Source organism: Corapipo altera, unplaced genomic scaffold, assembly GCF_003945725.1.
Source record: "Corapipo altera isolate COAL_440 unplaced genomic scaffold, ASM394572v1 46, whole genome shotgun sequence".
Lineage (NCBI taxonomy): Eukaryota > Metazoa > Chordata > Aves > Passeriformes > Pipridae > Corapipo > Corapipo altera.
The window spans coordinates 5492412-5507473 of record NW_020884883.1 but is presented as its reverse complement, the minus strand read 5'-3'; the positions used below and the strand labels follow the sequence as shown (position 1 = coordinate 5507473).

General features: G+C 35.5%; 1 protein-coding gene across 1 annotated transcript in view; it reads left to right on the top strand.

Moving 5' to 3' along the window:
- EIPR1 (EARP complex and GARP complex interacting protein 1) overlaps window positions 1-15062 on the top strand; it is a 74975-nt gene that overhangs the window by 29565 nt on the left and 30348 nt on the right. Inside the window, exon 4 of the mRNA XM_027641100.1 lies at window positions 7701-7857. Coding sequence (XP_027496901.1) covers window positions 7701-7857 — 157 coding nt within the window. The remainder of the gene's footprint in view (window positions 1-7700; window positions 7858-15062) is intronic.

Sequence of the window (15062 nt, the reverse complement as noted above, 5' to 3'; positions counted from 1 at the left end):
GCAGATTTTGGAAGAATACACTTCAGTTGTTGTTCCCTGGGCAACAGAATAACTGCAGCCAGCTGGCTTTGCACCACCTAAGCTGATCAAAGAGCAAACCCTGTCAGGCACTGATACTTCAGCTCCTTCAGCTTCAGTGTGAATGTCTGCAGGCGGTGATGTAGGAAGCATTGTCATTCAGGTTTCAAGGTTAAACACAGGGGAATGAAGTAGAATGGCAGCAGAAAATAAAATGAAAACATTGTTCCTGTAGACACTGCAGTCAGATGTTTATAGCTATTGATGATAGAGAATTAATTTTAAAATACTGAATTACTAGTGTATGTATAAAACATCTTTTGGAATTACTCAAAAAGAGACTGGGAGACTAGCAATAATTGGCTTGAATTTTGAGAGAAGGAAAAACAATCAAGGATGATTTATCATAGGTGTTTAATTAAGAAAGACCATAAGGAATGATTGAACACAAAGATTAAAATGCTTTGTAAAATGATATGATTATGGAGGGCTAAGCAGACCTAGATCTGGTCTGATGTAAGCATCTGTCAGGTCAGGACTGCAGTGGAATGATGAGTTTTTTTCAGCAAGTGGCACCAGAAGAATGAAAGGTGGATGATTGAACAGTAGTGAACTGTAACGTTGGCTGATGTGGACCTGTATAATTGAGATCTAGATCCACTTGAGTATGCTGGATGAGAGTGGATGGGTGGAAAGGGCAGATGGTAGAGCTTCCTGTATGTCCATTTAACTCTATTCTTACACTTCTCTCCTTATGTTATTGTAACACCTACTTAACAGCTTGTTTAAGGGGGGAGTTAACTTCTTAAAAAAATACTGTTTTAAACTTTCATATCACATAACAAAGGTTGATACTGTTTTTAACCAGTCCTCTTAAAAAAAGTTTCTCCTTTATTTTTTATAACACGTACATTTGCTGCCTGCAAAAGATAATAGATTCACTTTTGGAGAAGTGACTCCAGTGAGTGAACTGTTGGCAGGCAGAACACGGATAAGCCATAGTACTTACTGACTTTTACCAAGTTCTGGATGTGCGTCAATCCACAGCTGAAAGAGGAAAGCAAACAGAGTTGGTGTGTTTCTGCATGTACTCAGATCTCTTGTTTGCTGAAACTGTGGAGTGTTGGTTAGTATCCATGTTGAGGGTTTGGTTTTTATATTCCATATATTCTTTTTGGATGTTTCATATTTCTATTTGTTTTAGTAATATTTGACGGAAGTGTCTCCAAAGTAGTTTCAGGTGGGTCTTTTTGCCTTTTGTTTTTGTTTTTGTTTTGGGTGTTGTTGTTGTTAAAACTCAAACCACTAAACTTTTAAGTAGAATAGTTTCTTTCTCTAGGTTCCTTACAAAAAACATATTTGAGGAGAGAACATTTGAATAAAGCATGAGAAAATGAAATTGCTGGGTTGTTTTTAATTGGAAAATGACAGTTCCAACATAATAAGTATGACATTTTGTTCTTAATAATGCAAAACCAAATAGAGGTCTAAGTGAGAACACTTACTCTATGATGAGAAACTAAACTGTGTCTTGTTCATCTATTCTGATTTATTATGTAAGTCAACTAGATATCAGCTGGTTTCTTAGTATGTTTACTTAGTATGTTGCATGTTAAGTCCTTTTTAAAACTGTTATTTATTAGAGAGGATAAATTACAAAATCTGTATGAGCAGATTTTGACACCTGATGTTCAGTTGCATTCTTTGTAATTTTGGAGTCTGTGGCATTTTCTGAAGGAATCTTTATAATAATTCTGAATAACTTGAAATTTTAGGTTCTTCTCTTAAAATCTGGAAACATGACAGAGCTCACTTCTTTTATTATGTAAGTCTTCAACTGTAGAAATTGCTGATGTAAAATCAAGGTTTGTGTGAAGTGCATAGACCATCCCTTCTAGCTTAAAAAACCTGCAAATTCATAAAAAAATTGTAATTTTCCCCAATGGCAGGAATGAATTCCAACGTCCTGAACAAATGTATTGCGTCTGGAGTCAGCAGTCTGTGTTCTTATATCCACATTTTTTCTTTTTGCATCTAGTTCAGAGATAATTGTGTAGTTGTTAAGGACTGTCTGCTGGCTACTGTGCTCCAGCAGCAGCAGTGCAGTGAATTGATGGGTGGTGTGCCACGTAACTCTCTAAAGGAGTAACGAGTACTTGTAGTTAGCATAGCATATGTGTTTCTTTTTAAACTCTCATTAGTATCTTCCTTTTATGTTTACCTTTCAGATAGATATATTTCCCACACTTATTTCCTTCTCAGAGGCTATGACTTTAAGTTGGAGCAATTCTCCAAGGGGGGCAGTGTTTAGAGGAAGATAAACAGGATGTTCCACCTGTCTACAGCTTCTCCGTTTTTTTCCTGTGTTGGAACCAGGTGGTAGTAGAAAGCTGAAAATTGTCATGGAAATAGTCCTCGTTGAGAAGTCCAATGCTGCAATGAAAATTGGTATTGATTTGACCAAATTGTGACCCTTTGCAAACTGTACACTCTGCATGCAGAGGGTTTTCTCACTTGCTCAACTTGTAAAGGAGGCATCTAAAGATGGCCTCACGCTCTGTAGACATGATTCTCTCTCTTAGGCTTTGGCTGAACTCACCAAAGTTTGTTTCCTACAGTTGGTTACTGTACCCTTATTGCTACCAGCATCATGTGTAGTTAGTTCCTAGTTCAGTACTGTCAAAGTGTAGGATTACTTGTTTATTCTTTAAATTCTGTGTTGCTTGGTTGTAAGCCTGGATCATTGCAACAGAACCAGGTATATGCATACAGTCACTCTAGCAGATGGTATCCTCTGCCCAGGAGATAGTATTGATGGATTTGTGGAAATGGTGCTTAGCGGGGGGGTTGTTGCTGTTGGAACAGTACATTGAGCTCCATTCTTAGCAATACCTAACAAAAGGTATACTGAAGTTGCATGATGAATTAGACAAGGAATTCCTCTTGAATGAGGAGGAACAAATGTGACAATGATTCAACAGTTTGTTGTCTCATTCCTGGATCATTTTATGTGAACAGTGTTTGAGGAATACAATTAGACACCCTTCTGCAAACCTTTCACTTATTCTCTCTGAAAGTTCAGTAGTGCTTAGTTTAACCCAATAACATTTTTCCTAATACACTCAGTGATAAGACTGCAACAGAATCTAGCTTAAACTTATGTATTCTCTTCTGCATTGGTGCTGTAACTAATAAAAATTCTGGTTTCAATATGAAGTGGGGACGCAAAAGTGGTTTCCAACTATGTTAATAGTTCTAAGGAAGGCATAGAAGCATGATGTAGAGACACTGTGTTTAACTTGTTTTTCTTTCTTTTGCAGAATAACTGGCATTGTCATTTAAATATTACTTTCATATTGGTCTCAACATTTTTAAGGAATGAGAGCTGGTAGATAAAAACGTTGTCTTTTTATATGCCTATGTGCAGTAGTGTGATGTGAATATAGTAAAAAATGAGGAAACCTGGAGTTTCTCTTTGCCTGTAGGCATTCTAGGCAAGCAATGACACTACAGAGGTGGTAGTGAAATTACCTAGTAGCACTGGATTTTCAAATTTTAATATGATCACTTGGGAAATAAAGCTATGTGGGTAATGCCACAGATACTGCATACTGTTAGTAAACTTGTCGTATGACTGTGAGGAGCTTGTTGTAAGACTTTGATTTCAATGTAGTGAGAGTTAGTGCTTTTGTTTGTGTTTCTGTAGGTTTGTAGTCAGTGGTTATTTGATTAAGAGGAATTGTGACCCAAAAAAAGCTCTACTTCATCTGTCATAAGAGTGATGCTTTCACTCAGCACTTACATTTACCCTCTCTTTTACAAGGGAGAAAATGGTGTGTTTTAAAAGTTCCATATATAAAGGGAAATTAAGCCTACCTTAAGGCCAGTCATATCTAAAATTACTTCTTTGGTTGGCTGTGGCAATTCCATTTTGGTTTCACACATCTGGGAATTAATAAAGTGTCAGAACTGTAGATAAGTACATAAAAAGTCAAAGGAGAAATTAGTAGTGCTCTGAACAAAGTCTTTGTTCTACATATTTCAGCCATGTAACTAATTCCAGCATTTATCCTTAGTTTAAAATTAAAATTGGAATATTTGCAATGCACATACAGTTGTTCATGATGGATGGTCATTCAACAGCTGGAAAGTGGTCTGTCACTTTCCCTGAGCATCATCAAATCCAGCTAAAACCAGAGGATGATGTCTGTACCAAGTGTTAATGTTTTGTGCGTGTTGGCTTTTAATGTTATCCCTTCCTGATGTGCAATTAATTTTATCCCTCAGCACTAGTCCCAGTGAAGTGAAACAGGCATGGAATGGTACAAAATTATGCATATGAAATTCTGCACCAACCTGTACTTCAGTTTTCAAACCACCAAAGTCTTATAGGAGCCTGGGTCAGATCAAGTGTCAGGGGGATTTCTATAGATACATATACAAACATACAAGCATATGCTTTGACCTCCCTCAGTCTTCCAAATAGTGCTTATTTAGTTGTTTTAGAGTTTTTAATCTAGAAATCTGATTGTGCAAGAAACTAATGTTCCAGTTTTAAGAAGTTAAAATGTAATTTCAAGGCCTTGTCTTAAAGTTGTGGTGCTGTGTTAAGAGGAAAGATGGTTTGACAATGTTTCTCCCTGCCTGCCTCCATCTAAAACTTGCATTGCACAAAGGTAAAATACTTAGCATTTCAATCTTTTTATGAAATATAAACTTGATGTTGCACTTCAGTCTTCACTCAACTGATTTGGCATAAGTGCCAGTAATTTATTGTTTGTTAAGGTTAAGAATTCATTATGTTACAGGGTGCTTGTGTAACTACTCTTTTCTGTTGCCTAGACAAGACAAGGAGAGCTGCAGTACTGCAGAGGTTATTACAGGAGTTTGTTTCCCCTTCTTTTGTGTTGTTCAAAAGAAAGTTAGATTTGTCCATTGTGTATTTGCAAGTTCATTGCTTTATGGCTGTGTGTATATGACATTTTCCCACTGCTTTTTGAACAGATGCAGGGCAAAGAAATGTTAATACATTCACTCTATGTTTTACCAACTACAGTGTTGTTTGATGTAATTTTGGGACCACCTGACCCATCTACTAGCAGAAAAAGTTGAAACCATAAGAATGTGGTCTGCTGTAATTTGTCAGAAAAAATATGGAATAGAAGGTTATTATGCAAGCTTTAAAGGCCATTTCACAGTTATAAGAGAGTTTCAAGGAAAAAAATGTGAAATAACACAACAGATTTTTGTAAATGAAATTACAAATCTGATCTGAAACTGAACAAGGATAATGCAACATCAGTGCCAGATATTGCTGTAAATTTCATACCTGGGAGTGGAAAGGACTTCTTTGGTTTCTGTATTCAGATATCTGCTGTGTAAGGTATCTCATTATACTTAGATATATTCTAGTAGGGGTAATTTAAAATTATATCAAAAGGGAACAATACTTAAAACCAGTCTCAGTTCTTTTCAAAATCTTTTGCGTAAATATTTCTATTTATTATCTAGCTGATAAAAAAATACTTTAGAAATGATAGTTAATTCTTGATTATTTTTTTTTCGATTTTCAGCTATGTAGTGCAAGTTTTACAGATCTGTTTCTAGCCGCTGATTACTAGTTGGAGGCTTGTAGGTTAAATTTCAACTAAAAAGGAAAAGGGTAAATGGAAGGTAATATTTATTAGGTGGTTCTTGGAGAAGATTGGACCTATCAGTGTATTCAAAAGTGTTGTCTAGACTACTTTTTTTTCCTAAAATCTCAGTTTCCTGAATATTAAGTTTGTTCGTGACATTTTGAGCAAGTCTTAAGACTTGTGGTGCTGTGCCAAGAAGAAGGATGGCTTGAGGAACATCTAGTTTGTTTTCCATGGTTTGCTTTCGTGTTTCTCTTCATAGATCTTGATGATACTGGAAAAGCTCACGTTTTATATGGGCAGCACAGGCCTTTCAGTAATTATAATCTAACAGGAGCTTCTCTGCAGTGTTCATTAATGTTCTGTCACATATTGAGGCAAAACATTTGGTAAATCTCACCTTCTTTAACTATATTGCACTTTGAGTTTAGGTTATTTATTATTTGCATGACATACACAGCATGGATTAGCCCTTTTCTAAGGGAAGACAGCCATCTGCTGCTGCTTCTTTCTCTTCCATAGCACATGGATTTAGAGTAAACCATTTGCCTGAAATGATTTGGAAATAGCTGTTCAGTTACCATGCTCTACAGTTATAAAGGTTCAATTAAGTGTTAATAAATAGGGGATTATCCATCTCTTGATACTGTATTCAACTTGTATATCCATATTACTGTAGAATAGTTATGTGCATCATACATATATTTTATATTCATTTTGATCAAATCAAATACCCAATGTTTGTGTGTTCTGAATTCATATAAAGTCGTTGTCCTATAACTGTTTCCTTCTCACAGGTTTGACCTAACTACCTTTTTTCTAATTTATTTCATATGCCTGCTTTTTAAACATGTCTATGTTCTTGCATTTGGGACTATTTACTATGTATCAATCCCTTTTTGTCCTATTCTGTGTTGAGTGCCTTTTTTTCCACTTTGAATGCCCTGATTGGTGACCATTATAAGAGACACCTTTTTTCCCCCTGTTCGTGCCATTTTAGACTAGGAAGACTTTTTCAGTCTCCTTCCTTCCTTCAGAAAACACTCTCATTACAGTTGTTCCTGTTTTCCTTTCCACTGATGGAAGCTGGTCACATTTACTCATGGCTCTTGACTAAAATCATCTAAAATGTTCTTGGAGGTAGAACTTTGAAAAGGAGGCAGGTGAAATGACCTCAGAACAGAAAACATGTTGTTCGTTGCTGCTTCCAGTCTGGACTTCTCATTTAACACATCCTTTCACAGGCGGTCGCTCCCCCTGCTTTTGCTTAATGTAGCTGTGACTGGTTTCTTTGTTTCTGCTGTAGAGGATAATCCCAACCTGTTCATTTTAGGCGAACCCCGGACCAGTGGCTGGAGCAGCAGGAACATGTGCAGTGCTCCTCCCATTCTGCACTGCTACAAAGTGCTGTATTGGGTGATGGGCAATGCCATATGTGCATATAGTATTTTCTCCTCAATCTACAGTGACCTGTTCTTTATACATTGTAATATTTTGCTGTATGCGTGTAAGTTCAGTTTGTCTTTATTCTTCTGCTGTTTTTATTTGCTAGGATTAGAGGCATATACTTACATGGGAAACCTAATTTGTAGTAAACAGTTATTGGTAGTAAAGGATATGAGATGAGGCTCTGGATTGAACTGAAGCTAGCCCTTAAAAGAAAAATGTTTAAATGATGTCTACATCCTTACTGTTAAGGAATTGTGCAATGTAACTTGTGTGTCTTTTTCATTAACACTAGTATGGGGAATAAAGCATGGAAAAATTGCCTCCCAAAGAGTTTTCATGAGCATTTAATTTTGCCTTTATTCAGGGAGAAGCACATTAAATGTGTGCTAATTATGAGTTTTGCAGCAACTTGACTGCTAACTTGAGGTCTGTGTCTGTAACCACGTTCTGCGCTCATTGAATTCATCTTGGTATAATATTTTTAAATATTTCAAACAGCAGATGTGCATTGCTTATAGATTTGTGTAAATGTTGATGCAGTGTATACAAAATACGTCTCCATACAATGATCTGTTGACATTATTCTCTGTTGCTTAGCTTCAGACACTAAAGTCATGACATGTGCTGCTGTTTGGAGGATGCCGAAGGAATTGGAATCAGGCAGTCATGAATCCCCTGATGATTCATCAAGCAACACTCAAACCCTGGAGCTACTCTGTCACCTTGACAACACAGCCCATGGCAATATGGCCTGGTAGGATTCTGCATATTTTATACTCCTAGAAAAAGCCTAAAGGATAGACCCATGCTGTTAGTTTTGTGCAGATTTTTGTAGAAGCTATGCTATGCACTTTAAAACTATTCCATCTCTAAAAAAAAGGTACAAATTGGATTTTTAGTACCAGATGTTTCATATATTAAAAACACTTATTAACATCCTGCAAAAACACATGGAGTAACAGCCTGTGTACTGTTTTAATGTGTTTTCCCCTACCTACCCCCATCTAAAACCTTTGTTGCACAAAGGTAAAATTTCAATCTTTTTATGGAATATAAATTTGATGTTACACTTCAGTCTTTCTTTTTTAGTCTTCACTCAACTGATTTGGTATGAGTAATTTATTTTTTGTTAAGGATAAGAATTCATTGTGTTCTGTGGAGCCTGTGTAACTACTCTTTATCTGTTGCCTAAGACAGAACAAGGAGAGCTGCCATACTGCAGAAGTTATTAACAGGGGTTTGTTTCCCTTCCCTTTCCTTTCTGATATTTAAAAGAAAGTTAAATTTGTCCATTTGCAGGTTCTTTGCTTGGATGTATATGTGACATGTTCCCACTGCTTCCTGAACAGATGCAGGGCATATCATAAGTTTTAAGTATCCAATTCTAGCCACAGATTCCTAGTTTGACCCTTGTATCTTAAATTTCAACTGAAAAAAAGAAAAGGTGAATAGAAGGTAATATTTATGTGAGTGGTTCTTGAACAAGATAGGACATATCAGTGCATTCAAAAGTGTATTGTATAGAATACTTTTTTCTAAAATATAGGCTTCCTGAATGTTAAATTTCTTCATTGTAGTATGTTTTAATTCTTTGTTACACATTTTCATATGAATACTCCTCTTTATATCTCTTGTATTATTTTAATTCACTTTTAATTCACCTTTTGATAATTAATACTCCCAACTATATTGGAAAGTGAGTTTTGTTTGTTTTAATCTTTACCTTTTACACCTTAAGATTTGTCCTTTTTGTATTTCAATTTTCTATAATCTGTTTCTATTTAATGCTGGAATACCAGAACTCTGTATGGTAGCCTGGTCACTAAAGGAGGAATAGGGAGCATATAACTGCTTTATATCAGGCTGTGAATTTATGTGAATACCCAACATATTTTTTTCCCTCTAATTACAGCTTCATGTGCTACTTTCTGTCATGTGCTGTCTGATTCTGTTCATACTTAGTGTTCACTTAATGCTCTGCTACCATTTAATGCCCATTATCTATGTGCATGTATATATATATATGTATGCATGAAGATTTGAAAATGTCCAGTGTTACAGAGAGATAAAAGGTGTAAACAGAATACTTGGCATTAGTGCCACTCACATCATCTCATGCAAGCACAGCTGAGTTAGAGGATCTTGTTCTAGAGCAGGCTTTTCTATTCCTGTCACAATCATTTTGGAAACAGCTCACATAAATGAGTAAATTAGGCCTTTTGTGCTGTGTGTCTCACTTAACAGGCCATGTCCCACTGAGTGATATGTTGGCTGTGAATAGCAACTTAAATGTTCTTTTCTATTGCACTTTTTGGATGTTCAGAAAAACTTGAAACTACTTTAAACTTGGTACAATTGTTGTTAGAACCAAACATAAATCAGAAAAGCAATTTTCCTCAGTGAAAGGTATAAATACTTTTCAAACCTCAATGTAAGACCAGCATTCTGGTCCACAATCAGTATGAGATCAGTGATGGTCTGGCATCACATGCTGGCAGTAAGAAGGACAATGCTTATTCTGACTTTCTCATTTGCATTGTCATTAGAGCATACCCTCTAAATTTTACTCAGAAAGCACAGGCTGAACACTGAACCCATGACCATGTGCACTTAAAGGAGATTGTTTTATTCACAGGGTGCAGTAGAGCAGTGTACCACAACCACTAATGATTTGATACAGACTTGATTTTTTAAAGTTAATTTTGAATATTATTAGTCAGAATACATGCTAAAAAAAATCAGATAAAAAACTGGGCTTTTATCATATTTTTATGTGCTTGGCCCAGAAAAATGGCAGAGTAGTCAGTACAGTTTAAAGGTGCAGAGTGTAAGTTTGGTCTCAGCCTTTGTGACACTGATTCCACAGCATAGATGCTTCATGATATTCATGGATCCGGTTGCAGATCATAAGTAATTGAGATTTGACTGTAATTAAGAGATAAAAAAAAAAGCAAAACTATCTTGAAAATGGAACTGGTTATGTACTCTGGCAGCTACCACCTGCCTCAGAGCTTTATTTACTTGTAGTTTTTTCCTTGTTTTCCCCGCTTTTCTTTATTTCTTAACATATTTTCTTTAACGTTTATCTTCTTGCATTGTTTTTCTCTTGTATTAAAAATCCTTATACTTGAAAATTACCAGAGTTTTCTGTTTCAAGTATAATGCACTAGGAAACATGAGAGGGGATTTTTTCCCGGTCTGATGTGTCAGGTATTGGTTTTGTTCAACTCTTCACTGAGGTTAAGAACTGATACTGTGTTTCTTTACCTTCATCTCATCTCCTTTATGGTATGCTGTGCTCAAATGTCTCTGAAATTTCTTATTAAAAAACAGCAGGGACATATTTAATACCAATTCTCTTTTGTGAACCAAGACCAAAAGAGCATTTTCAATCAATTGTGACTAAAATTCTAAACTTTGCTCACGTGTGACTGAACACTGTGTTCTTCCTGCTCAAGATCTATTGAAATAATTTTTTAGTCTTGACAGAACTTTTGGCAAAAGTCTGATCTCCAAGACATTACAAGCAAGTGAAAAAAGAAAATTGCTTTTCTACACTTCCATTTTATCTGGATTGCATGAGTTACTGTGTTTAAAAATTAAGCATAACAATTTGTTTTCGGTTACTGAGATTGTTTACTTGCCTCTAAGCTTTGAATTTGGGACTCATCAAAATTTTTACTCAAACTCTTGAATGGCATAAAGAGAGTTCAGAAAATTAAGCAGGTGCTTAAATTAGGCAAGCAAATAGGCCTTTTAATTGCTCTGTTTGGGTCAAGCCTAAGAGGGTTTTTTTCATCCTTTACCTGCGGTTCTTCATATGAACCAAAGTGGAAAGACTTCAAGTGCAAAATTTCCAAGTGAGTTACTTTGTGTGAAAAACCCCAGATACACATGGACATTTGTGTGTTTAAAAAAAAAAAAAGGCATTTTCAAAAAATTTATTCTGTAGATAAATATATGTATTCGTACAGTGCTAAACACGCATAACTATAGGTATATTGCTCTATGCAATGTTTTAAGATTCAGTTAAAGGAATTTGCCATTGAGTATCTTGCACAGTCTACATAGGAGAGGCCAAGGAAACAGGATAGGACAGCAGTTAATGACATTTTCATTACTCCTCTGGGTGCAGCTTGGAGGAATCCCAAGAATTGTGTCTGAAACCCTGAAGACTTACGTTTTAGCAGTAACCTACTGTTCTACTTCTTCCTCGGTTTTGGAGGAGACTGTTGGTAGTAGACTTGACAAGATAGTCCTTGGAGAAGAAGGATACTACAGGCCATGAGAGAAAGTGTAATATGTGGGGTCTTGAATTCGGAACACAGCAGGGAGTTTCTCCTCTTGTATCTGCTGGAAGCAGGCTTGCCTGTATCTCCTTAACATCCTATTTTTTGCTTTCCAAATGTGGCAGGTATAAAAAAGAGTAGATTCTGCCTGGTAGCAAGCTGTGTACTTCAAAAGAGAGGGGAACAAGTGAAGTAAGTTGGATGGTGGTCCATGGAGTGACTTTGGAATAAAATATAAGGGAAATAAATAAAGGGGAAGTGTTATATGGACAATGAAATAGAGCTGTAAAGGGAAAATCAGTGGAGATTACAGAGGCAATAGAAGTGGAAGCCCAAAAGATGAGGAATGAAGAATTCATGTTTTGTAGAGAAAACAATCATCAGCTGCTAATAATTTGGAAAGGGTTGAATATGTTAGGAATAATGATAGATGACTTCATTAAGCTTCTCTGCTAGCTGAAGTTCATTTTTTTTTTCTTTTGTGTATCCCACTCAATCAATCCTAAACGTGGATGTGCAAATATTGCCACATCTAAGAGAACTTAGAGAGGAAGGCAAATTATAATTTTTTTGAAGTTGCAGATGTTTCAAGAACTCTGGGATGTTTATCACTAAAGTATTAAACTAGAACTTCTAATTCACAAAGAAGAAAGTTACTATAAATGAGCTATTCCTACAGACTTTGAGTACTGAGATTTTACTTGGTATTTCATCGAAGGTCTCCAAACAGAGCACTGTGAAGTATCATCTCTTCCTTGGCTGTGTGATTGCACAGTATAAAGCAACCTCGTTAAGGTTGGCTTCCTACAGAAGTACAAATTTGGTGTAATAGTCCTTTCAACTTGAGTAGAGATTTACTTAAGATAATAAGGTCCTATACATAACATTTTATTGCTTCACTTTCCTCATATTCATTCTATTAATGCACCCAGTCACCTGATCAAAGTTAAGAACATTTGTAATTGATGCCCTGAGGACAGGTGAGTGCAATCCAGAAGTGTTTTACTTACTTTTTTTGGCCTTTAAATAGTATTAAAAAAAACAAAACCCCACAAACAACAAACCACCCCAAAACATTTTCAAGTAAAAAGATCAAGAGGTAAGAGAATCTGAAACTCTAAAGAAAAGTGAAAATGGTGTTTTTAATAGCTCACATGATTTTTAATAGCTTTCACATGATATTCCGGTAACAATTCCGTTTCCTGTCATGATGTTGGTAACGTTTTGTCTTCTCTACCAGCTGTTAGGCATCGAGATATATACATTAAAATTCTAGCTTAGTGTTTCATTAAAAAGAAAAAAAGAAATCTAGAACAATTTAATAGTCTGTACCTAATGAATATAAACCTGAAAGTAACACTACTTTTAGAAGGATCATATTGTCTTGAATATGTGACGTAATAACTGTTATATATGTTTTATAGCAAAGACATATAATAAATACAATCATAACTTTTTAAATTTTATTTTAACACTTCGCATGTCCCAGTATCAGAAAAATAATTATGAGGGCAAAGATGCCTCTGATATTTGTATAGGGGTTTCTTTGAGATTGTCAGGACTGTCAATTCCATATCCTGGTATATAAACTGAACTCTGGGGTTTTTTAGGTTTTTTTGTTACAGCTGTCCAGCAGATACTAATTGTATCTTCACATAATGCACAAAATTTCAGAGCTATCTGAAATTGTCAGCATTTAAGAATAATTCTTCCACACTTGGCTCATTCCATACATTTATATTCTCCATCAGCCACCTCTGATATTACAACAGTGAAGTATAGAGAAATTTTTTGGTTTTTTTAAACACTTCCTGTATGACAAGTGTTTTCACTGGGAGTGTATTTTAACAGCTGCTTATCAGTACTGATAATACCCCTTGTGTTTTGATCCTTTCTAAAATGATAAAAATTTTAACTGTATCATATGTTCTACTTCCCTCCCTGCTCTCTTCTTAATTCTGTGTGATCCTGAATTATTCACAGGATTTTGCTCTCTTGAATTTTGATTATTCTTTATTGTAAATAAATCCAAATGTTCAATGTTCAACCATTAGTTGTCTTTCTCATATTTTCTCTCCTTTTCCCCCCTTTTATCATCCTCTCAAATGTGTCTGGAACCAGCACAGTAATTTATAACACTAATTCTCTCTTTTTCATTCTCTTGAATGTTTTTGGTAATTTCGAGGGGTTGTATTGTGCAAGTTTAAAACTTTAAGCTGTTCAGTGTAATCACATTTACTAGGGAATAAATGCAATACATTAATTGGATATCAAAATAATGAAACATTGTGTGATGTGCCCAGTTTACTGTGTTAATTTTTGATTAGAATTTATTTGACTCTAATCTTTTAAAGCTGAGGAAAACTTAATGAAAGTAAAATCTGACACTGAAGCAAATACTAAAGAAAAAATATTTATTTATTTATTTATTTATATGAACTTATATAAAGTATTAGTTTAACTTTAGGAGATTAGTTTGGTTGATTGTATTATGGTGCTGATAATGCCAAGGTTGTGCATTTGATCCTTGTATGGGCCATTCACTTAAGAGTTGGACTCGATAATCCTTGTGAGTCCCTTCCAACTCAGAAGATTCTATGATTCTATGAACTTATGATCACTTCTGATAATTTCAACAGATTTCGTATCCTTAAAATGAAAATTAGTTTTGAGGAAGTCTTTGTAGTTGTTTGGATTCATAAATCACGATACAGAAAATAGTGCAGAAATCGTGTTACTCTACAAGTGAAAAATAATGGGCTCGTAGAGTACTTTTTTACCTCTTCTTCCCAACTTGAATGTAGTTTTTTGCTTCTGTTCTCACCATGCTGTTGTATTGCCTACTTTTACTGACAAATTAGTTGAGATTTTTCCTCATTGAAAGAAAATTGATCTAATTTTAAAAGGATTTTTTTTTTCCTTTTTATAATGTCACTTTAGCTATTCTTAGCACTAAAATGTGAGGATTGAAGTTTACATCATCTGATTTTGCAGGTTAAATAGACACTGGATGGTTTTTATTTTCAGTTCTAATTGAATTGCTTAAAATGTTAGAGAGGAATGTTAAAAAAAATGGTGGAAAAAATCAGTTGTGCAGGAGAATTTTATATGTTCATGAGGAACTAGCTTTGAACAGGTGCCTCTGTTTTCTTGGTGTCGGACTCTAATTTGGTCTCCAAAACGCCATTAAGCATTTATTATTTAGAATATATATTCCTCTGAGTAGAATTCTTTCCTAACACAATATTCTGGGATGACTATAGATGTAGCAATATTGCTGACACTTGCTTACATAGTAGTTAAAAATTCAGGGCTTTGAAATGTCTTTTGGATGTCTATTGGCTGAAAAAAGTGACCCTTGTACATTTGTGATTAAATACCTCTGTGGTAAAATGTATGTGAGCCCTGAAGGGGAGCCCTGCAGCCTCACACAGCCCATCCATCCCAGTGCTCAGTGTCGGCTGTGGTGATGGAGAGGTAGATCAGTGAGACCACAATAGTGACAGTCCCAGCCACTTCTTGCAGTCTCTTTACCTCCAATTCCCCAAGAACCCACAGCTGCTGGATTAGAGGTGTTAGAGAGTACATCTGTGCCAGGTCTGTGTACACCTTTATCATTCTTGGGTTTGCTGCTCTTCTGAACAGGAGTGGTGATTTTCCTCAATAATCA